Source organism: Podarcis filfolensis (assembly GCF_964270895.1).
Source record: "Podarcis filfolensis genome assembly, chromosome: 10".
NCBI lineage: Eukaryota > Metazoa > Chordata > Lepidosauria > Squamata > Lacertidae > Podarcis > Podarcis filfolensis.
This window is the reverse complement of record NC_139612.1, coordinates 9,099,318-9,123,702: the sequence shown is the minus strand read 5'-3', so window position 1 is coordinate 9,123,702 and position 24,385 is coordinate 9,099,318. Positions and strand designations below refer to the sequence as shown.

Below are 24,385 nucleotides of genomic sequence, written 5' to 3'. Positions count from 1 at the left end.
GGATGGCTAAGTATTTTTGGGTGGTGGCTGCTCTGAGAGGGAAAGACCATACCTCTCCGACAATGGTTACCCAATACTCATGATATAGATGGATTGCGAGTGTGAACTATTTTGATGGGCACTCCACATCAGAAATTCCTCCCGCTTTTGTGTTGCGATACAGGTCTTGCAGTGGGGCTGGATCCACAGGGCTATGGGAACCCAGATTTCTGCTGGCTCTCCGTTCACGACACCCTGATTTGGAGCTTTGCAGGACCTATTGTGATCGTTGTGGTTGTAAGTATCGCAGGATCTGCCAACGGCGTGAAATGCGTCCGAGCTGAATTTATTACTGCCAAGCACTCTGCCTGTAGAACATTCTTAAAAATTCATCTGTCGTATACACCCCTAAATTCAAATCAAATGTACAAAAGACATGGAACAGCACAGCTCCGATAACTAATCCTAAAACTATTTTAAAAAGCCTTGATAGCAACATCGGTCCTTACAGATTTCAATCAAAACTTGGCATCCCTTTCTGCACACTAGGAAACTTTTTTGTAACTTATTAAAAATCAACCTTTCGTCAATTACTAAAAGGTTGGGATATTTTTGTGTGTTTTCCTGGCCAGGAATCAAATCTAGAGAACAATTATGCCCCTAAGTATCATGATGTGTGTGGCTTGCACCCACTCAGAAGTTGTAATTGGGAATGAACTTGCAAGCAGGATTTGAAATATGAGCAACAGAAGGAATTGGAGAACACAGTAGTGATGTGATGGTATCAGAGATGGAAGGTATTGCACAGCAGAGGGGGAGAAATTCAGACACCATGGAAAACGGGGTGGAAAGTTGGGAAAAGATAAAAAAAAAATTATGTATTTAAGTATATATGTCAACTTTTTGAAAGTGTAATAACATTTATTACCCAAAAAAGTTTTAATTGGAAGCAACTGGCCTGTTGGGCCTCCTCACATAGTCTTGTGGATATGCATCACTCACCCCTGAATTCTCTTTTCCTTTCTCAGTCTGGAATACTGCAATCTTGTAAGGTCTCTAACTCCTTTGAAGAACAAAATGTATTTGGGGAAGAGAAATCGTTTCCTCTTATCCTAACGAATCCCCTCTCTAAGGACCCTTTCAGCTGCAAAATGGACAAAACATCCATCAGCCTAAAGTATTCTGGCCTGGGGAGGATGGAAGTCCAGTTGGGGGATGCACATCATAATGAGTTGAACTGTCACCCCACCATCACCGGCATATAGCTTAAAAAAGGCCTCTTGCATAATACTGATCATGTTCAGGGCTAGATGAGCCCCCAAACCTCAGCACTCCCGTGTTATAAAGCAATTGCACTACAGTACTCGACAGTTGAGTTCAGCACTGGTGTGCGGTAACATTATTAACCAAGCCCCAGAGCTCAGCAGTCTCACACTTATTGTGCCCCAAGGGATTTCCTGGTTGTTTGTTCCTCCCACGTACTGGGTGAATCCTTCCTGGCCTCAAGCCTGTCCCATACTTTGACGTAGACTAGTTTATCCGGCATGCTGTTTTCGCAACATTTACAAGCATTCTTGTCCATGACAATGGTACCTGTGCATTTGCAGTAGTATCTACCTTTCGCAAGTACAATTTGTAAGGCCAAAATCTTTCTTGTTCTTACTAAGCTGGCTCCAGAAGCTTTGTTTTGGTTCAAACCTTGCAAAGCAGAATCTTCAAGACAGCTGCGCCAAAGTTTCTTGAATTAAGAAAGCAAAGCATAACATGAAGTGAGGGGCTCTTAGCTGGGTAGAAAATCGTGTTTTGGTGAATTCATGCAAGGAAAACACCTGCTCATCACTATTCTGATCCATACTTTCCCCCTCCAGATCAACGTTGTGATCTTCATACTAGCAGTTAAAGCATCATGCAGACGACGGCAGCGTTCACTGGAAAAAACTGGAGTTGTGTAAGTTTGTAACCGTGACCGAAAAAAACTAATCATGAGAAGTGGTAAGACAGAGAGACATGTTGTTCCTGCTCCCAGACTGAAACTGGGACACCTCTTCCTTCGAAACGTTGTTTAGTGCCATTGTTCTTTTTACTATTTGTTGAATCCTTCGTTTCCCTTCTGTCAGCTCTTGCTCCGCCACTCCCTCCCTTGTCCCCTTTCAGTTTTCTCTTGCTTGTGATCCCCATCTTGAGATACTTTCTCCCACAGCATAATTACAGTGATGTACTCCCTGAAAGCAGCTGCTAAAGGTAAAAGAATTGCCTTCAGGCCAGAAGGTGGCCTACACCCTGTGACAGCATGCTTCTGCTAAGATGTAAGCAAGGAGAATAAAATGTTAATTTTTAAAAAAATTATCTATACCCTGCCAGAATTTACCCATGGAGCTGCTTACAACATACTAAAATTCAACACTTTTGCACAATATATTAAGGAAACATGGGTACATCTATGGAATGGGTAGTCAGTGTGTTGACCTAATGAGTCTACAACTCATCAGCCCCAGTTATCATGACCATTGGTGTGGACTGATGAGAGTTGTAGTCTACTAACATCTAGAGGGGACCATGTTGTCTCTTCCCAGCCTGTGGCATTATTGTTAGGTCCCAGGTAATTGATGACCTAATCCAGGTCCCAGGATCTTCCCTTGGCAGGGATGGGGCTAGAACGAACTTCAGGTGGATCAGGTGATGATAAAAGATTCCAATGCACAGAAGCAGCTCTTCTGTTGATCTGCAAACAAATCTCCCCCACCCCCTGCTTGTACAGTACAGGAGTTTGCCTCATTGTCTTCTGAAGAGTCCCACCCTCAAATATGTACAAGTTAGAGGCAAGGCAGTTCCTTACCATTTTATTAACGGTGTACATAACAAGCAAGTATTGCCACTGCCAAGTGATGAACAAGGGTAAGACATACCATCTGGCTTCTGGAGATTGTTGTAGTTTTCTGAATCACTCTATTGAGGAAGGCACTTCTGGTGTGCTCAGTATAATACTTTGAGTGTGTGTGACAGAGAGAGGAGTTGGTGTCAGTGGAAGCAGACCACCTGATGAGGAAAACGCTTGCTAATAATAATAATAATAATTTATTATTTATATCCCACCCATCTGGCTGAGCTTCCCCAGCCACTCTGGGCGGCTTCCAATCAAGTGTTAAAAACAATACAGCATTAAATATTAAAAACTTCCCTAAACAGAGCTGCCTTCAGATGTCTTTTAAAGAGAAGATAGTTACTTATTTCCTTCACATCTGACGGGAGAGCGTTCCACAGGGCGGGCGCCACTACCGAGAAGGCCCTCTGTCTGGTTCCCTGTAACTTCACTTCTCGCAATGAGGGAACCGCCAGAAGGCCCTCGGTGCTGGATCTCAGTGTCCGGGCTGAACGATGGAGGTGGAGACGCTCCTTCAGGTATACAGGACTGAGGCCGTTTAAAGGTCAGCACCAACACTTTGAATTGTGCTCGGAAACATACTGGGAGCCAATGCAGACCTCTCAGGACTAGTGTTATGTGGTCCCGGTGGCCATCCCCAGTCACCAGTCTAGCTGCCGCATTCTGGATTAATTGCAGTTTCCAGGTCACCTTCAAAGGTAGCCCCATGTAGAGCGCATTGCAGTAGTCCAAGCGGGAGATAACTAGAGCATGCACCACTCTGGCAAGACAGTCCGCAGGCAGGTAGGGTCTCAGCCTGCGTACCAGATGGAGCTGGTAGACAGCCGCCCTGGACACAGAATTAACCTGCGCCTCCATGGACAGCTAGCACATGATGCAGGTGGTGCTGTGGTCTAAACCACCAAGCCTCTTGGGCTTGCCAATCAGAAGGTCAGCGGTTTGAATTTCCGCGATGGGGTGAGCTCCCATTGCTGTCCCAGCTTCTGCCAACCTAGCAGTTCAAAAGCACACCAGTGCAAATAGATAAATAGATACTGCTGCAGCAGGAAGGTAAACGGTGTTTCCATGTGCTCTGGCTTCCGGCACGGTGTCCTGTTGCACCAGAAGTGGTTTAGTCATGCTGGCCACATGACCTGGAAAGCTGTCTGTGGACAAATGCCAGCTCCTTGGGCCTGAAAGCAAGATGAGTGCCCCAACCCCATAGTCATCTTTGACTGGACTTAACCGTCCAGGGCTCCTTTACCTTTTTACCTTTACAGAATAAATCCCCTTTATCTATCACCTGCTTTATCAGTGGGTGTTACTTAGGCCATAAGCCAAGCCTCTGGGGTCTGGCTTCCTAGGAGACATCAAACTGGAATTCACAGATCAGTAGTTAGTATATCTGCCTAGAGTGTATTTGGTGGACGAGTCACAAAAACTTATTTTTTACAAGGTCACGTAGCAAACAAGACAAAAGTAGTGTTTGACTTTACTTGTTTCATTCTGAACTTCTGCATTTCAGCCCGAGCTTTGAGAATTTCTCTCTTTCCTGGGGCGGAATTGGGAATAGCAGTGTGTGCGCTCCAGGGACTGCCGTATTTCATGCCTAATACAAATTATTTTGTGGTTTTCATATAGCTCTGTATTGCGGACTGCTTTCCTACTGCTACTGTTGATCAGCGCTACCTGGTTACTCGGTCTGATGGCGGTGAACAGTGATGTAATGACATTTCACTACCTGTTTGCTATCTTCAGCTGCTTACAGGTGAGTTTGATAAAATGTCTTTATGGCGTGCCTTCCGATCCACTTCTTTGGATTATCGCTTCTCTGATTATGCAGTGCCGAGTCAGGGCTTCATAGGTAAAAATGGCAAACTTAGTGAATTCCTCCTCCTTTAATCGTTAAATGATCCCCTCCCTGCAAAGTTTTTTTCTATTTTTTAAAACATATTCTTCCTTTTGTCCTTTTTTCTCTTCATCCCTCTAAAAAAAATCTAGGGCCTGTTCATCTTCTTCTTCCACTGTATATTCAATAAAGAAGTGAGGAAACATTTGAAGAATACTTTCACTGGAAAGAAGCCACTCACCGATGACACCACCACCACAAGAGCTACATTGTTAACCGTAAGGAGCCATTCTGCAAAAAGCATTTCCCAACACTGACGCATAATAGTTCTGTATCCTGACAAAATTGCTAATGCCAAATTTTGTCTGGATTCCCTGCCATCAGCAATTGGCCTAGAACTCTGTTTATTTTAGGACATATCCTCTCTTACCAACATAAAACAGAGCTGCATTCAGCTTTGGTTTTTTTAGAATGTAAATGGAAGTATATGCATTGGGATTTATACAATTATGTCATATTCCTATTAAACTATTTAAGTGATTAGAGTTGACTTAAGTCCATTGATTTCGTTGGGTCTCCTCTGAGTAAGACTTAGTTGATATAACCTTGCTGCAACTCACTAGTTTTCTTGTTAGTGTTTAAGGGCAGAAACTCATTTTAAAGAAACATTTAGTGTTATTTCTAACCTGTTTGTGATATTTTTAGATCCCAAATTTACATTTATTATCTGATTTTATTAATCAAATGAGGGATCATCGGAAACCTTTGGCCGCTCAAACGTTGACTTTCAGGAGCACAGTTTCTCCTGCTAAAAGCTCGCCGTTTCCTAAAAGTCTAATTTTGGATGGCCCAAGAAAAAAATTAGTGAGACCAATCCTTTCTTTGGACAAATAACTTGAAAGTTAAGCTTCCTCCAAACAAAAAATGTAGGGCTCATTTGACTACCAAAGCCCATGATCAGGATAACCAGATGATGTGGCTGTTGATTGGGTGTATCACTACAAAAAAGACGTGAGGGTCACCTGTTACCGATTGCTCATCATATTAACCCCCGCCCCCCCAAAAACCCCACAGTAAACTAGCATGTCAGGAAGAAAGCTAGCAAGTCTCCATGAGATCCAGTTTTTCTGTGTTCAGGGGCACTGGAGGAGTAGTTAAGTATGCAGCCTCCTAATTTCAGTATGAAATGGTACAGCCCAGCAAGAGCTTCACCGCAGGATTTGGCCTGTATGTATAGATCAGCTTTAATAATACTGACCTTTCAGTTTGATGGGTGGTTTCTAAAATAAACGTATGTGTTTACTGGTCAACACCTCTTATTTTTCCCCTTCTCCCAGCGGTCTCTGAACTGTAACGACACGTATGTAGAAGAGCCAAATATGTATCGCACCACTCTTGGGGAATCCACCGTCTCCTTAGAAAGCACCGTCAGGTCAGCCAAGAGTCACAATAGCTACCTTGCTTATATTCTCAGGTAATCTGGTGGCGGCGCATGGCTTTCAGGCCTCTCCCTTTTCTCTTTGTGTTGCTTTTGCAAAAATGAAATAAAATGCATTGCTGCTTTTGCGCAAGTTGTGCTTCCCTTACGCTTCTGCAGATTCGTTTTTGTGCAATATGCATCTTGCACCTTACCTGTGCACACGTTGTTTGCATTATTTGATTTCACCATTTAAGTATAGGCTGAATGCCAATTGCAGTGGCTATACTGATGCCATACAGTCCGCCAGGCAAACGTTGCATTTGAAGCAGCAGACTAGAATTTCAGATGTCCCTGTGGGGTTGCTTGCTATCATCCCCCTTTTCTTCTTCTTAGAGATGAAGCCGCCCAGAAGCTTAGTGTGTCATCCAGCCAAGCAAGAGCTGGTCATACAGAAGGCGATTCCTCCATCTTCCACAAGAAGCCATCAAAATCCAACGGTAAGAGGTCTTTCTTCTCAGAACCGTATATGACAAACATCTCCTCTAGTCCCCGCCAACCAGCACCTTGTATTAATACAATCAGTGCTTTTCTCAGTTTCAGTAAACTGTAGGGTGTTTGTCTCATTGTCAGGTGCCATTGATTAGGGCAGGCTTAAGTAGCAGCACTGTGGGTTAAACCACAGAGCCTAGTAGTTGCTGATCAGAAGGTTGGCGGTTCGAATCCCCGTGACGGGGTGAGCTCCCGTTGCTCGGTTCCTGCTCCTGCCCACCTAGCAGTTCCAAAGCACGTCAAAGTGCAAGTAGATCAATAGGCGGGAGGGTAAATGGCATTTCTGTGTGCTGCATTGGTTCGCCAGAAGCAGCTTAGTCATGCTGGCCATATGACTCGGAAGTTGTACGCCGGCTCCCTCGGCCAGTAAAGTGAGATGAGCACCGCAACCCCAGAGTCGGCCACGACTGGACCTAATGGTCAGGGGTCTCTTTACTTTACTAAGTAACAGCAGTAACTACCGTATTTTTCCGTGTATGACGAGCTTTTTTGACCCAAAAATGAGGTTCAAAATTTAGGCTCAACTTATACATGGGTAGCTGAGGGGGGATGCGCGAATGTTTTTTTGGCGCGAGCCCAAGATTGTAAGTGGCGATTGGCTGCTTGATTGTTGGAGGGGATGCCGAAAATTGCAGCACACAACTGCTCGCGTCACTTACAATCGCCGCTTACAATCTTGGGCTTGTACTTCGTTCTGACGGGTGAGCGATTTTCAGCATTGGCCACTTGATTGTTGTGGCGCTGAGGCAGCCAATAGACAGGGAGCTGATAGGCGATTTCTGTGACGCGAGCGGAAACCACCTATCACTCCCCAATTGCCACCAGCGGCCGCCAATCACGCTCCCGCTTGCTGCAACAAGGGCAGCTGTCTATTGGCTGCCACAGCGGCAAGCAAGAGAGCTAATAGCAGCAATCAAGCAGCTGCAACGCGAGCGGCTGCGTGCTGTGTTCCGGTGGGTGAGCGATTTTTGGCAATCCCCCCAAATAATCCTCCCCAAAAGCTCATTTCCCCTATTTTCTAAATTTTGAGGCCCCCAAAATAGGGGGTGTCTTATAGACGGAAAAATACGGTAATTTCCATATTGCATCAGGACCAAATCAATATTTGTAGTAATAGGAAATGTCAGGAGCCATAAGTGTACTACTGTGTTGAAAAGGGCAACAAGAGATCCTCCACAATGCATAATATAGCAAGATACAAAGCTGCGTTTGTACAGTTACTCGTGCATAGGTGTCAGGGCTGGTTCAGCTGCAGGTCAGCACGGAGACACAGAGATGAGCAATAAAATTGATTCTTTATTCAAAGAAACAGAATACAAACTGATAAACCTACAGGCAGGACTGGCCCCGGGGGTCAAGTATTTGCCAGAACTGTGTCTCCCACTTTCCCCTAAGTCTCCTCCCCATCCAGCTGTTTTCCCAGCCATCTTAAACTCAGTCCGTTTTCTGTGCTCTTTTCTCTGCTCCATACAAAGCTCTCTATGCCCTTGGAGATAAGGGAGGACTGGAGCTGAATACAGTGGGACCGGCAGGCTCCTGTTGCAGCCTCAGCCCCCACCTCCCTCTCAACTGCCTCTCCTTCCTCTCACTCAAGCCTGTTGCTTGTTCAGACCATCCTGCCCCCTGCCTCATTGTGTCCTACCACCACTCCCCTGGCTTTTACCCTTCCTCCTCTGAGGCTTCTCTAGGGCACAGAAGCTAACCAGGAAGCAGGACATGAGTGCCACGGGTCTCTTCCCACTTGGGATTCCCAACAACTTGCATTTATAGAGGCATCCAGCACTGGAAGCAGAGCATAATTGTTGCAGCTAGTAGCCATCGAGAGCCCTATCCTCTGTGACTGCACAAAGAGGATTGATAGAGCGGACTAGACCAAACACCTGTGACTAAAGAACGCTTGAAGGATGTGATAAGTTAATGCACTTGCTGTTTCCCTCGGTTCTTGCATATAGTAAACCGTATGCCTGCGTTGTTTCAACACTTTTATTCGTTTACTTCTACAGAGAACGATTCTGACTCGGACAGTGAGTTGTCCCTTGATGAACACAGCAGCTCCTATGCCTCCTCACACTCGTCAGATAGTGAGGAAGATGGGGTAGAAGCAGGGAAAAAATGGAACACAGCCAGCTCAAAAAACAATGACCGGGGTCCACTCCACAGCACTCCCAAAGGTAAGAGAGTATCAGATTTGAGTCAAAGGACTGCAAAGGAAGCTGCCTCATCCCGAGTCAGATCATTGGTCCACTGGGCTCAGCATTGTTGACACTGATTGACAGCAACTCTCCAGGTTTTCAGGCAGGAGATACCACAGACTGAAACTAGTTCATTTTGGCAGCTTTGGCCAAAGATGTGTCATTGCTAATGGGCGTATTCTGTGTTGTAATGGGCGTATTCTGTGCTTCCAAGAACAGAGGAAGCTGCCGAGAGAAGCTCTAATGTTGTGTATCGCTTTTTGTTTTTAATTGGGGTTTTATTTTCCTGTGTCCTGCAGTGGATTCTGTTCCCAATCACGTGAAACCCTACTGGCCTTCTGAGGGTGTAACGGCAAGTGACGGCGAGGAGCCAAGTGCAAAGCAAAAGCTGAAGGTGGAAACCAAGGTGAACGTGGAACTTCACCGGGAAAACCACACCAACCACAGCAGCGAAGCACCTCAGGATAAAGAGAACGAAGGGCAGCAGAAGGAGAACAAGCCACTTGTGCAGCAGAACCACCAGCAGCCAGAACAGAGGAAAGGTAATGGAGAAAGGTCTCCGTAAATATATCCCCAGAAATAAATGCTCAAGAGACCGTTAGCTCTTCCTGTTTGCATTGTCTCAGCCTCTCCTACGTTGAGCACACCACCTTAAAAATACCCACATTTCACTGGATGTCACAATTGGACATCCTCCCATCCATTCTGAACAAAGGAGAGGTGCAGAGAACTTTGCTTCAGTCAAGCACAGCAGTGCCTAATGTCAGTGCCTTTCCCCCATCAATGGGAAATGATGCCTGCTCCATTTTGTGGTCCTGCCTTTTCCCCTACCCTTTCAGATGGAGTAGCTGCTTTGTTCTTTGCCATGCCACTATCTCACAATTCCAAATGTGCCCACTGGCCCCAAAGGATTGACAGCCATTGTGTTCAACAATGGGATTTGGTGCCACGAGATGTGGGTGATGACCACCACTTAGACCCCTTTAAAAAGGAATTGGAGTAACACAGAGAGGAGAAATCGCTTGGTTGCTGATAGTCATACGGGCTGAATAAGACCTGTGGGATCAGAGACAGCCTTAGGAAATGGCAGTGGGAAAGGGCTATGTCGTCCAGTCCTACTTGTAGGCTTCTTCTAGGCAACTGGTTGGTCACTTTGGAAAACAGAACACTGGACTCAATAGGCCTTTGGTCTGATCCAACAGGTCTGTTATGTATTTAATACAAAATAATGAATCACAACAGTTCTTCACCCACCTTACATTTTTGCAGGTGTGCACCTAAGATGCTTTGGTGCAAGCCTAAAAATGTAGTTCGAAAGTGGCAGACATACCTTTTGAGGATGCATGCAAAGTGGAAATTTAGTGAGATGCCTAGGCAAGAGAGTATGTAGGAGAGAATCACCTGCCGGACATGGCTGCTGTGTGTCACAGCCGCCGGAGAACGTTGCTGAAAGGCTTTGTGAAATCAATCCCTACAAGCAGGGAGAATTTGCTGGGTTTTCATTTCATGTCTCAATCTGAGCTCTCTTCTATGACGATTTGTACCAAAGGGTAGATGAAGGGCAGGCTTGGGTACCAAGACTGTTCCCATATAAACTGCTTTTCCAGATGGACAAAGTCTTGGTAGGAATTGGTGGTTCAGAGTAATGATAGGTCAAGACTTACTTCCAATTAAGAATACATGGAACATTGAGTCTTCCTTAAATGCAGGTTTTGAATTTGTCTCCATTTCATTATACTGAATTCCTCCACTCATCACTTCCCCTTTCTTTCCACGGAAGGCATACTGAAGAACAAAGTCACCTACCCACCGCCACTGGTAGACAAGAACATGAAGAACAGATTAAGGGAGAAACTGTCAGATTATAATCAAACCACTATCTCGTCAAGAATGACTTCCATTGGGACCAACAATGGCATCCGCGCCACTTCAGATTCTGGAGTAACAATAAAAAACCCCAGAAGAGATCAGCCTCCAGAACAGATAAACGGTTTGGCCATGAATGTCCATGTGGGAACCGTAACTGCAGAGACTTCTGATTCTGAGTGAGTGTGACTGTTTGTGAATTGCTTCTCTCTGTCGCATGGTGTTGCCCCTCTCGGGTTTCTGATGCCTGCTCCTCTCCATACTTTTTAACACTTCAATGGTCCATATTGCAGACGTTTGTTCTTATGAAGCCCGGAACAAACGTCAGGGCTGTTTGCTCCTCCTTTTTTCCTGCTTTCTCTTGTGCACCAATTTCAGTGCTTCAATCCTGCTTTATTTTAAACCAAAGTTCTCTGTTGCTTCTGAAATGGGGAACTCTGGTTTAATGTCAGTTGACTCATCAGGATAAGTAAGCCAGAGTCATATCCTGGTACCTAATTAATCACAATATCCCCTACCACCATAACCCGAGTTAACAGAATACTTGCTTTTTACCGATTACCTTGCCCGAAAACATCCTGTCATTAATTTCACCCACTTTTTAACTTTCCTACTGCGTCAAGCTGCTGACACCTGTCTGTCTCTCTGCATGCTAACATATTAAAATAAGCTCGGTAGTTTCACTTAAAGGATTTGTCAGCCTGCCTCTGTTTTAACCCCAAGTTGCATGATTGCTTCTCTTCATGAACAGAGGCAGTAATGAAACTTCAATTTGAATCATCAGGAAATGGTGACACCTGCTGCAACTTGCGAGAGACGACTCTGCCGGTGATGCCACGTCCCGGGGACCTTTTGATTCTGCCTTCGCCAAGGGATGTTGCATCTGGGGAAAGTTTCTCACGACGGCACCCCATGGCCATGCCCCATTTCCTGCAATCTACACAGTAAGGCAGCTTATGGTACCTTCAGGGTCTGCCTGACTGCATCAGTTGTGCCAAACAAGTGGAGGCTGATGAACGGAAGTCGCTACCGGAGAGCAATGCCTTTTGGGAAAGTGGACAGAGCCATAGCAATGCTGCAAGGATATCCTTGAGGAAGAAATGGTCCATAGTACAGTAGACATACCGGCTTAAACCAAGCCCTACCTGCTCTCACTCTCGGCCTACGCTGGGGATCTGGGGATCCAATAGGATCTGTGAACTCAGGAGAAAAACATAACCACACCAAGTGCCCTTTCAATTCCTTTGCCAGCTTCCATGCCAGCTTGTGGTGGACACTTTTGTCTTAAAATACCATCATTTTGATATAAATATATAAAAATATAAATATATATATATATAGCTGTAGATATTTTTTATATATTTTATATGGTGATTCTTTAAAAGTTTCTTTTTGTACATTTCATGTAATATGACGGTTTTCTTAAAAATTTGATAGCAGGAAAGTAATTGTGAAAGAGCTTTGATATTTTTTATATTAAAAAGAATTGCACAAGTGTACTTGAATTTGGCATTTCAGGGTGGGGAAATATAACGAACGTCTGCATCACGCCTAACTGTAATGCAGTCTTTTTAAAAAAGGCTGCCACTTATCTCTGGAAACTTAAATTCAGGAACAGAATTTGTCAGAATAATCTGAAATATTTTAAAGGATTCAGTGTGTATTTTTGTACTCCTCTACACCAGCCAATCATCCAGTAACAACAAAAGTATTTGTGGTGATTTTTAAGGAAGTCTGCCTTTTCCCCACTATTCCATCTACATGTAAACATTTTCTTTATTTTTCTGCACTTCAAAATTTATACTTGCTTAGGAAAAGTGAAATTAACTATTTTTGTGTCGCGCAGTTAAGGAATGGAATCAGAATTGATAACCTGAATGCCCAGAAGTGCCTTTCCAGAAGTAAAGGCCTTTAGTTAATGGGCTGAATAGCATTTCTCCATAATGTGGAAATCCCTTTTGGACTCCTGGGGGTCAGGGAGGGTAGCTGACAACAAATGCACAATTTTATAAAAATAATAAACGTGTAACTTGTATTTATGATACTTGGTCTCAGAATGCACAAAGCTGCCCCTCGGTTGTTCATTTACCCAAAAAGGGAAACTTATAAGTTAATCTGCAAGATGCAGCCTAGTTAAGTCCCCCAGATTTCAGTGACAGACTTGAGCATTTGCTAAGTTCTTTCTCCCTTTGAAATCAAGTCGCCTTATAAGTGCTTAACTTTGATAAGGTCAGCGATTCAGTTTTAAGAGATTATGAACGCAGCCCTTTAATATTCAGATATTGAAAAACTACCTTATTTAAGGGATACCTGATAACTGGATTTCAAGAGCAAACCAGAAATTGTTTTGTTCAATTTTATTTTATTTTTAAACCAACTCCATTGTCAAGCTCAGAGAACCGGGAAAGAGTATGGCTCTTTAAAAAGTATTGCTTTCATGCTGTATGAAAATCTGATGTAAAAAAAAAAAGGAAGTTTTAAATGTGAACATATCTGCCTATCATACCTGGGAATGTGCTAAATGATGTTACAGCTGTTTCACATCTATGTGTATATTTTGTCCCAATGAAATGTAGTTAGTTAATTTTTTTATCAGAACTGTTAAAGTGTGTCAGCTGTGCTAACCCTGGAGGTGGGGGGTGAAATCCTGGGGTGGTTTTTTTGTTAGTTTATGGCAGATTAGACACTGGAGGGGTTTTTTAAACAAATGTATATTTATTAATGTGCAGAACACTGGAATTGAAGCACAGATGAGAGAACCTAACAATAAATTAAGTTTGTGGATTTGTATTCATGCTTCCAGCCATTTATTATCCATTGGTCTCCTCTTGGTAACCCATGCCAAGAGAAGGCAGAGAACCTCATTTACCCGTAACTGAAGCTCCAACTCCCAGGGGTATTCCTTCTGTTGCTCACATCCACAGTGTTTGGGTTTCTTTAGGTAAGCCAGAACCAACCACAGCGAAGGTGGCATTCTTTTCCTCTTCCACTCCTGTGACTTAAGATCCCTGCTGGATTGGGCAAAAGGCCCACCTAGTCCAGCACGCTGTTCTCACAGTGGCCAAAGAGATAACCATGGGAAGCATATCCTCAGCTCTCCTCACCTTCAATTATTTGCAATTAGCATGCACAGGCATACTGTCTCCGAAAGTGCAGGCAGAAAGAACAACTGGTCTTACCTGAAGTGTCATTCTGGGAGTGGGGCGTCGTATCCAATGGAGTGGGTGTTCACCCTGTCGCGAGACACTAGGCAGGAGCAAAGACTTATGGGCAGTACTCCCTCAGTTTTCCGGATTCGCCAAGCAGAAAGTACCTAAAGAGAGAAAAAATACCTGCCGACTTCCCCCTTCCCCGGCTCTGGAAATTTCTGTAATCTCTAAATTGCTAAATATCTGAAAGGCAAGGAAACTCAACACAAGGAACGTGACAAACTAGCACTCAAGAGAGGCCATACTCCCCCAAACAGTGTATAGTAGAGCTATACAGTAAATACACCCCCAAAATTTCAGGTAAGACCAGGGGTCAGCAAACTTTTTCAGCAGGGGGCCGGTCCACTGTCCCTCAGCCCTTGGGGGGCGGACTATATTTTGAAGGGAAAACAATGAATGAATTCCTATGCCCCACAAATAACCCAGAGATGCATTTTAAATAAAGGGACACATTCTACTCATGTTAAAACACACTGATTCCTGGACTGTCTGCAGGCTGGATTTAGAAGGCAATTAGGCCAGATCTGGCCCCTGGGCCTTAGTTTGCCTACCCATGGGTAAGACCAATTGTTCTTTTTAGTTTGTGGGGCATTGTATCCATTGAAATGGGACATACCACAGACTTTTCCCAGACAGGAAGCAAGCTGGAAAGATGATCCCCCACAAGGGACGCAGACTAGTCATTGGGTTCGTTATTTGGTTGTCTTTGCATTTGAGGAAGCCTGGAACCACTGGAACCCTTGCCTCCCTTGAAAACATTGACAAAAGGGCTCGGACTGGAATATAAAGTCCTTTTGTCTATTTTGGATTTGAAAGGGGCAAAAGGATTGAGACTGAGAAGCGTTTGGTGAGAAACGACTGGCTGGTCGCTTGTCATCTCTCTGGGTTAGCAGAATTTTCCTTTTACCCTTTTGATTCAATAAGGACATCTTTCATTGCCCCTTCTCCAAAAAGGTGACCGCCAGAAAAGGGACCGGTAGAAAAGTTCACCTTAAGACGCTGCATCTGCATTTCGGCTCTTTAGCCACAAGGTGCGTCTAGCCGTTATCTGGGATGCCCTGCTCTTGCTGAAAACTGAACAGAATCCATAGAGGCATCACGAAAGCCCAAGCCTTTAGCTTAGTCAGAATTTGGTGTTGACGGGCCACCTCTTGGGGAGGAGATTGCAATAAGTCCTCAAGCCACACAATGCATGCTTGGGCACATGATGAAGCAACGCAGGAAGCTCTTAAGGGCAGCTGCTTCATGAATTTTACACGGAGCAAACTCCAGCCTCCTGTCATGTCACGTTCCGGAGTTGGGCATCTCCCTCCTGGGGGACCAGATGACTGGATGAAAGATTTAACCGAGGGAGTCCAGCCTACTTCCCACAAGTCTTTGCTCCTGTCTGGTGTCTCGTGACAGGGTGAACACCAATTCCATTGGATGCGACGCCCCACGAACTAAAACACAGCCACTGACTTACCAATGCATATTTCAATTACATGCACACAGCTCAAACCTTCCTGCGGAGAGTAGGTTTCAGCTTCTCTGAATAACCAATGAAGAGTTGCTAAGCAGCCAGGGACTTGGCTCTCGCCGCCCTCCTCCTCTCGTGAAAGCTCTCCGATTGTAAGCACATCTGAGACGTTCAGAATCCATCTGTTCAAGTGAAATGGAGCTTTTCAAATCGTTCTGTTCTAATCTCTCTACCCCACTCAGTGAAGTAAGAAAGCCAAAAAGATTGCAGATTGTATTTCTAGCTCAACAAGATATGCAGTAGAAAGTTCCTTCTCTGCCAGCTTTTCAGTTTCCTGAGTGTTCAGTATTAAGAGCAAGCCCCTACCTTGTATTTGTAAAGTGTTTACAGACACCCTCTCATCCTGGAAGTAAAGTTTAAATGCTTCCAGGGAAGGGGAAGCAGAGAAGCTCTAAGCAAAATCGAGACATCTACCTAAGTATTGGCATCAGCCCTAGTAAGACACAATTCCTGGACAAATAGCCTATTTAAAAAACTTTGAATGAGGCAGACCTTATATTCTGAGTGTGAATATAAATTTCAGTGGTCCAGGACAAGAATTTCCTTTGACACTTAGACGTGGTGGATAAATACAAAGGGTTGATATCAACCCTTTTATCAGCCATGGTTTAAAAATAAAAATTAAGAGCTAAAGCTGTGATCTGACATTAAACACACCTGCTCGTTGGAAGAATATACTGTTGGTAGAAGTATTTATGTGGCCCATTTGGCCTATACACAAACCTTCAGTTTAGTTGCATTTACTACAGAAATTAAGAATGCCAATCTTAAAGAGTCGATATATAGGTGACTCATAGTAGCAACACAGTCCAAAGGTATGAACATAAATCGGAAATCATAGGGTATGAGCCAATTCACCTGCAAACCTTGGATGTAGCACTTCACGAAAGTCAAATTACAAGGGTAGGGAACAAGGGACGCTATTATTTTTCAAAGGACTGTGCATCAATGCTGCTACCTATGCAAAGTACAAGACAGGATTCTGCCCAATGAAGCTTACTGTCTAAAATTCAACACAGGAGATAACAGGGAGGAAAATGGGGGCAGAGGGAAATGGGAAAAGCTTGTGTTTCTTTCTGGGCACACCTGCCTTATCTTAAATTAGCGGATTACGTGGTTGTACTAAAGGTGTCCAGGAACAGGTAGGTCTTGAGGAGGATCTGAAGGAACTCAGGAAGGTGATGTCACACCGGAGTTCTGGAAGGCAGTGAAAATGGTGAAGGAGCAGGACACCTGCGGATGGAGGCATGTGCTACTGCTTATAATCAAGTACGTATACCAATAAATATGTCACTGTCTTTTCACAGAACATTTTAGAACTCAATGCAAACTCTATTTACAGCAAGGTATGCTCACCCCCTCCCCTTCATGCTTACATGTCTGGGCTTAAATAACTATTCTAGCACAAATTGGGACTGACAGGTTACAGCTTCTCACCAAACACCATGTAACATTTGCATTTTGTTAGCATTATATCCAGCACCTAGCCCATCACTGGCAGAAAACAGCATGGGGAAGTATTTCAAATTCCTTGACATCTTTGGATTTTTCCAGCCCTGGTGTCCAGTAGAGGGAACAGAGATACATCCACTAACTAAATTATTCTCAAACTGACATGTGCATTAACATGCCAGAATAAGTGTTGCTTTAATTGATTAATTAAGGAAACAGCTGAAACGCTAAGCAAAGAATTGGCAAAAGCAATTACTTAATGGCCCTTGTGAATTACTCCAGGAACAATCCTAATCCTTTGAAGCAAAAAGAATATTTGCCACCCAACTTAACTGAGCAAGTACAGTAGTCATTTTCCAGTGCAAAAAAACACCAAACAATAACATACCACATATCTAAATCAAGACTAAACCAATCCATAATCCACTTCCGGAGCGGCGCCATCGGCAATGGCGGATTCCCTCTAGCTTTGAGGGAGTAGCTCCGCGGAAACCGGGTCTTGCCGCTACGGTGAAGCGGGGACCCCTTCGAAAATCACAGGCGGGTGAAGCCTGTGACCGTGGGACTCGGCGGGCACCTTTAGCGCCCCCCCAACTTGCGAGGGAACCCCGCGAGGGGCTCCAGAGCGAAATGGGGAGTCTGGCGCGGTGCTGAGAGTCAATTGCTTCTTCCGTGGAGTGAAGCCGCGCAGCTGTTGCCGGAGAGCGCTGACCTTTTTCCTGTGACAATTCGGCTATTAAACAACTACCCGTGAGTAGGTCAAGTTTAAAGATCGGGGATTAAGGGGGGAAAAGGCTTAATTTGGCACTGAAGCGGGAAGGCGTAAACAGGAAGTCCGCCTTCTGTTTTGTATACAGATCAAAGCAAAGACTGTCTAAGCTAAGACCTGGAGAGTTGCGTTAAAAAGACTCAAATCCTAACGTCAAATTAAAAGAATTCCCTCCCTGAATTGCAGGAGAGGGGAGGGAAGAGGGGAAAGTATTTTTTGCCTACAAAAAAAAAAAAGAAAAGAAGGAGAGAAAAGGGAATAAAGACCACCACTTAATCCTTGGGAACGGATTGCCAGGATTATTAGAACTGCTGTATTGAGAGCTGCACTATTTATGGACAATGTAACTTTTTGACAGTTAACTCTGCAAGTGAGATACTTTTTGAAGGGCTTCTTTGGACTTGAAACTGTTGCTTATTTTGTTGAAGGGGGGACTTTGGAAAAGTTGGAAAAGATACTCTATTGCATTATTATTGACTGCTACTGTGTCCCCCTAGAGGAACACTGAAATTGCTACAACTAGTTGGGGAATTTTCCATTTCTAACTAGCCAGGGAAATTTCCACTGTAAAACAAGCTTTGGCCGTGGGACTGACCTTGATTCTCAGACAAAGTGTTATGGAGGAAAAAACAACAAGATCGGGCAAGGTTAGACTGCAGCAGACCAGTGCAGCATTGCAGCAGCGCAGAGCATCTGCATCCGGCCCTCCTGCACCACAAGGGGAAGATCCTGTACAAGCTGGGTCAAAAGGAATGGCTTCTGAAGAGGGATTTACTTCAGTTTTAAGCAAAATTTATGAAACCTTGGAAAAACTAAGCAAACAAGTTACTGAAGCAACAACTAAAATTGACCAAAATACTACTAGCATTAACAACTTGGGGCAGAAGGTGAATTCAAATACAGAATCCATTGAAAAACTGCTGCAAGAATCTACTTCAAATCGAAAGACAGCTGAGGAAGCAAAGGAAAAAGCAGCGGCTGAAGAGGAAAAGATAGCACCGATATGTAAACAGCTTGGGGACCACCAGTCGCTTTTGTTTATCACTGAACTGAAGGAGAAACAGACTAATCTGAGGATCAGGGCGGTACCTGAACTTGAAAAAGACAGTCTAAGTGATTTTCTAACACAGGAATTTGCAGACTTTTGGAACCTGGATGATAAGCAAGATTTCAAGATAGTAAGTGCTTTTAGACTTGGAAGGGGAGGGAGAAAGAACAGGGTGAGAGACTGTTTGATTACCCTCCGATCAAAAGAGGAGAGAGACAAAATACTGAGTCTGCACTTCCAGAAGACCTTGGAAATAAACGAATCAAGAGTGGAGATATTTAAGGACATCCCGAAATATCTTTTGGACCTCAGGTCTAACTACGGAGATTTGGTGGCCCTGCTGAGAGGTAATAGAACCATTTTCAGGTGGGAATTCCCCCAAGGCCTATCTTTTACCTTTAAAGGGAAAAACTTTAAAATAAGATCAGTGGAAGATAAAGAAAAATTTCTGAGAGAACACGGAGAAGACCTGCAAAAAGAAGCTGAAGAAGAGCCAAGAGCTTTAAAACCAGGGATATTAGCCATAGTACCACCACCTTTGGGATTGGACAAGCTAGAGAAAGTGATACCACCGTCAGAACAAGAGGAATTATTGGGAGCAGTTGAGGAAAAGCAAAATAAATACACCATGTCTCTGCAACTATTAAGCTGGAACATTCATGGATTTAACTCCCCGGAGAAAAGGAGGAAAGTCTTTCATTTATTGAAAAAGGAACAATTGGACTTGATTTGTTTACAGGAAACACATATGATAAGGCTACACAGGAAAGTACTGATTAATAAAAGATTGGGCCAAGAGTTTATTTCATCGGACAAGGTTAAAAAGAGAGGAGTAGTTATTTATGCAAAAGAGAGCCTATCACCGAAATTTGTTTTTAAAGATGATCAAGGAAGATTTGTGGCAATCGAAATTCAAACACAAGGAGAAAAATTTTTGATAGTAGGAGTATATGCACCGAATGAGGGGAAATCTGAATTTTTTAAGAAGTTGCATGAGACATTGTTAGACTATATGGATTACAACATTATTATGATGGGAGATATGAACGGAGTGGTATCTACAAACATGGACAAGTCGCAGAGACAGGTAGTTACTAAAGATGGCAGACTACCAAAAACCTTTTTTGAATTGACTGACAATATGGATTTGATTGACATCTGGAGAACTAAGAATCCCTTGGGTAGAGAGGGAACCTTCTTTTCTGAAGCCAAAATGACATGGACAAGAATTGACCAAATCTGGATAACTAGAGGACTGGCACCTAAGACTCGAAAAGTGGAGATTTGCCCTAAAACTTGCTCCGACCATAATGCTGTGAAAATGGAGATGAAATTAACACCAACCGGTTCCTTCAGATGGAGGATGAATGACACCTTGTTTAGAGATCAAGAGGTTATCAAGAAGGCCCCAAAAAACTTGAGAGACTATTTTGAGATAAATTTGAACACTACTATTGAAAAAAGAGTAATCTGGGACGCAAGTAAAGCAGTTATGAGGGGGTTTCTGATTCAACAGAATGCAATAAAGAAGAGAGCTCAAAATGAGAAAAAAGATAAAATTTTGGAAAAAATAAAAGAGGGTGAGAAGAAACTGAGAGCGAAACCAAAGTCACAAGAGATTCTGAGAGATATAAAGTTATATCAAGTGCAATATATGAAGATGACGAATCAGGAAATTGAATGGAAAATTAAACAAATGAGACAAAGGACATTTGAATCGGCTAATAAATGTGGAAAACTGTTAGCCTGGCAAATAAAAAAAGACAAAAGCTCAATACTATTACCAATTTGGAAGTGGAAGGAAAGAACATTCAGAATCCAGTGGAAATTAGAAAATGCTTCCAGAGGTATTTTAAACAGTTATATACACAAGGGCCACAGAAAGAGTTTGATATAGACCAATTCTTAAAAACAAATGGATTACAAAAAATCTCTCAAGAAAACAAGATAATGCTGAACTATAAAATTACAGAACAGGAGGTAGAAGGTGCCATTCAGAATATGCAGTTGGGCAAATCTCCAGGGCCGGATGGCCTAACCTCAAAATATTATAGATCTCTGAAGGATTGGATAATTCAACCACTAAAGGAGGTCTGTAATGAAATTTTGGAGGGGGAAAAAGCGCAGAGTCGTGGAAGGAAGCCTATATTACGCTTGTACCGAAAACCGAGTCTGAAAAGACACAACTTAAGAACTACCGCCCCATATCCCTGCTTAATGTGGATTACAAAATATTTGCTGATATTTTGGCTAAAAGATTAAAAAAAGTATTAGTGGAAGAGATACATAAGGACCAAGCTGGCTTTCTCCCAGGTAGACACATGTCTGACAACACGAGGAATATAATTAACATTTTGGAGAAGTTGCAAGTGAACATCAATACTAAAGCAGTTTTAATCTTTGTAGATGCGGAGAAAGCCTTTGATAATATTTCTTGGAGTTTTATGAAGAAAAATCTTCAGGGGATGGGGGTTGGTCAAGGGTTTGAAAATGGTATAAGTGCAATTTACTCAGAACAAAAGGCTAAATTAATAGTTAATAATGTGGTGACAGAGGAATTCAAGATAGAGAAAGGGACACGACAAGGCTGCCCAATTTCCCCATTGCTCTTTATTTCGGTCCTGGAGGTTCTGCTAAATATGATTAGAAGGGACCGTCTGATTAAAGGTATACAGGTCGGAGCCAAACAATACAAACTGAAAGCTTTCGCAGATGACTTAGTACTGACGTTACAGGAGCCAGAATCTAGTACTAAAAGAGTATTAGAACTGATTCAAGAATTTGGTCATGTGGCAGGATTTAAGTTGAACAAGTTAAAAACTAAAGTTCTTGAGAAAAATTTAACACCGATTGAGAAAGAGAGGTTTCAGAAGGAGACAGGTTTAACATTGGTCAAGAAAGTAAAATACCTGGGGGTTAATATGACTGCTAAGAACTTAAACTTATTCAAAGATAACTATGAGAAATGTTGGTCAGAAGTGAAAAAGGATTTAGAAACATGGTCAAATTTGAAGCTTTCCTTGTTGGGTCGAATTGCTGTTATAAAGATGAATGTATTGCCAAGAATGTTATTTTTGTTTCAATCATTGCAAATTTTGGACAAAATGGACTGTTTCAAGAAGTGGCAGAGAGGCATTTCTAGATTTGTCTGGCAGGGCAAGAAGCCCAGAATAAAATTTAAAATACTAACTGATGCAAAGGAAAGAGGTGGATTTGCCCTGCCAGACCTTAAACTTTATTATGAATCAGCAGCATTCTGCTGGTTGAAAGAATGGCTGCTTCTTGAGAACACAGACATTTTGGATCTAGAAGGTTTTAATAATGTTTTTGGGTGGCATGCATATTTGTGGTACGACAAGGTTAAAGCACATAAAGCATTTAAAAACCATATTGTCAGGAAAGCATTGTTTAATGTCTGGATAAGATATAAAGACTTACTTGAAAATAAAACCCCAAGGTGGTTGTCACCGATGGAAGCAAAGGCTCAGAAAAAGCTCAATATGGAGGCCAAGTGGCCGAAATATTGGGAAATTTTGGAGCAAGAAGGAGACAAATTGAAATTGCAGAGTTTTGAGAAATTAAAAGACAAAGTGCGAGACTGGCTTCACTATTATCAAATAAGAGAGGCTTATAATCTGGACAAAAAAATTGGCTTCCAGGTGGAAAAATCAAAATTGGAAACAGAACTGCTAGATCCCAAAACAAAGATACTTTCAAGAATGTATAACTTGCTGTTAAAATGGAATACTCAGGATGAAACGGTTAAATCTGCTATGATTAAATGGGCACAAGATGTTGGACATAACATTATGTTTGCTGACTGGGAACAGTTGTGGACCACAGGTATGAAATTTACGGCATGTAATGCCTTAAGAGAGAATATTATGAAAATGATATACAGGTGGTACATGACACCAGTCAAGCTTGCAAAAATATATCATTTGCCCGATAATAAATGTTGGAAATGTAAAGAAAATGAAGGTACATTCTTTCACCTTTGGTGGACGTGCCCAAAGATTAAGGCTTTCTGGGAGATGATCTATAATGAAATGAAAAAGGTATTTAAATATACATTCCTGAAGAAACCAGAGGCCTTTCTCCTGGGCATAGTCGGCCAACTGGTGCCAAAGAAGGATAGAACTTTCTTTATGTATGCAACAACAGCAGCAAGAATACTTATTGCAAAGTATTGGAAGACACAAGATTTACCCACCCTGGAAGAGTGGCAGATGAAGGTGATGGACTATATGGAATTGGCGGAAATGACTGGCAGAATCCGAGACCAGGGAGAAGAGTTGGTGGAAGAAGATTGGAAGAAATTTAAAGACTATCTGCAGAAATATTGTAAAATTAATGAATGTTAAAATGATGCTGGATTGAAAATAAGTGGCATTAGCAACAAGGTTAATAAGAATATGCAAAAATGGATTGATAATGGATGAAAACATATAGCTATAATATGTTAAGATATAGAGTTAAGATAAATGAAAGAGGGTAAGGATTTGCTGAATTGATTATGTAAATGGGAATACAAAAAGGGGAGGTGTGAGGAGGTCAAGGAAACAAGCAAATGAGCTTAAAGATATTAAAAAATGGATTTGTTTTTTAATTTTTTCCTATCTATTTGTTCTTTGTATTTTGCATTTTCTTTTTTTCTATGTATTTTTGTATTTTTTTTATTTTCTTCCTTTTCTTTGCTTTCTTTTTATTCTGTAAATCTTTGTCTTGTGTAAAACCCTAATAAATATCTTATTTAAAAAAAAACATAATTGTTTAAAGGCTTCCTCTTATTTTGGGAGTATGGCCAATTTTAAGGTGGGTAGAATCTATTCATTTTTTCTATGAAGTGTGTCCACAACAATTTCTATCAGTGCTGACTTAAATTTCATATACATGCCTGTGGGAAAAGGAGCTTTTGGAAGATACAATAAGCCACAAGAATTATGCTCTTAAAACACCCCCTAAGGGTATGTTTTATAGAACATAGTGTTTTGTTTGTCATCACTCTGAAATCAAATCTGCTGAACAGGATAATAAGGGGATATAATAGGGTTGGTGACATCTGGTTTTCAACATTGCAATATATCACCAGCTAAACATCACAATATACCAATATATCACGATGTCTGTAATAAGGATGGAGCTATGTAGAAGCATTGGCTGACTTCAAGGTTTTCCCCACATTGTGATTTTTGCATAGCACACACACGTCGTGATTTGCAATATATTTCCAGGTCAAAAATTATGAAACCGATATCATGATATAGACTTCAAACCAGTTTTGGATGATAGAATGATATATCACCCAGTCCTAATAATGACCATTTTCTATTAGAGACTTGTTTATCAACTCTACATTTAACAATTGTTACTATATATATGTATATACAGTGGTACCTCGGGTTACATACGCTTCAGGTTACAGACTCCGCTAACCCAGAAATAGTGCTTCAGGTTAAGAACTTTGCTTCAGGATGAGAACAAAAATCGTGCTCTGGCAGCACGGCAGCAGCAGGAGGCCCCATTAGCTAAAGTGGTGCTTCAGGTTAAGAACAGTTTCAGGTTAAGAACGGACCTCTGGAACGAATTAAGTACTTAACCCGAGGTACCACTGTATAGGGAGAATATATCCAGGGGTCAATGGCTGGCTTGTCTGTAATCTGCCTGGCTGAA

The 24,385-nt window shown here is 42.5% G+C and overlaps 2 protein-coding genes across 12 annotated transcripts in view; one reads left to right on the top strand and one right to left on the bottom strand.

Moving 5' to 3' along the window:
* The window catches only part of CELSR1 (cadherin EGF LAG seven-pass G-type receptor 1), a 151,893-nt gene extending 138,388 nt beyond the window's left edge, over positions 1 to 13,505 (top strand). The window contains exons 26-35 of one of the 3 annotated variants that reach the window (XM_083574842.1): positions 164 to 276; positions 1,848 to 1,927; positions 4,481 to 4,607; positions 4,841 to 4,966; positions 6,026 to 6,120; positions 6,502 to 6,605; positions 8,661 to 8,828; positions 9,149 to 9,391; positions 10,630 to 10,894; positions 11,467 to 13,505. In XM_083574842.1, the coding sequence (XP_083430968.1) occupies positions 164 to 276; positions 1,848 to 1,927; positions 4,481 to 4,607; positions 4,841 to 4,966; positions 6,026 to 6,120; positions 6,502 to 6,605; positions 8,661 to 8,828; positions 9,149 to 9,391; positions 10,630 to 10,894; positions 11,467 to 11,491 (1,346 nt within the window). In that variant the 3' untranslated portion in view covers positions 11,492 to 13,505. Of the gene's footprint in view, positions 1 to 163; positions 277 to 1,847; positions 1,928 to 4,480; positions 4,608 to 4,840; positions 4,967 to 6,025; positions 6,163 to 6,501; positions 6,606 to 8,660; positions 8,829 to 9,148; positions 9,392 to 10,629; positions 10,895 to 11,466 lie in introns of all 3 variants that reach the window. The other 2 variants (XM_083574841.1, XM_083574840.1) reach the window with 2 other exon arrangements.
* The window catches only part of TRMU (tRNA mitochondrial 2-thiouridylase), a 31,526-nt gene continuing 20,407 nt past the window's right edge, over positions 13,267 to 24,385 (bottom strand). For 3 of the 9 annotated variants that reach the window (XM_083575236.1, XM_083575238.1, XM_083575240.1), the window contains one exon: positions 13,267 to 16,676. In XM_083575236.1, the coding sequence (XP_083431362.1) occupies positions 16,614 to 16,676 (63 nt within the window). In that variant the 3' untranslated portion in view covers positions 13,267 to 16,613. The remainder of the gene's footprint in view (positions 16,677 to 24,385) is intronic. The other 6 variants (XM_083575237.1, XM_083575239.1, XR_014539402.1 and 3 more) reach the window with 5 other exon arrangements.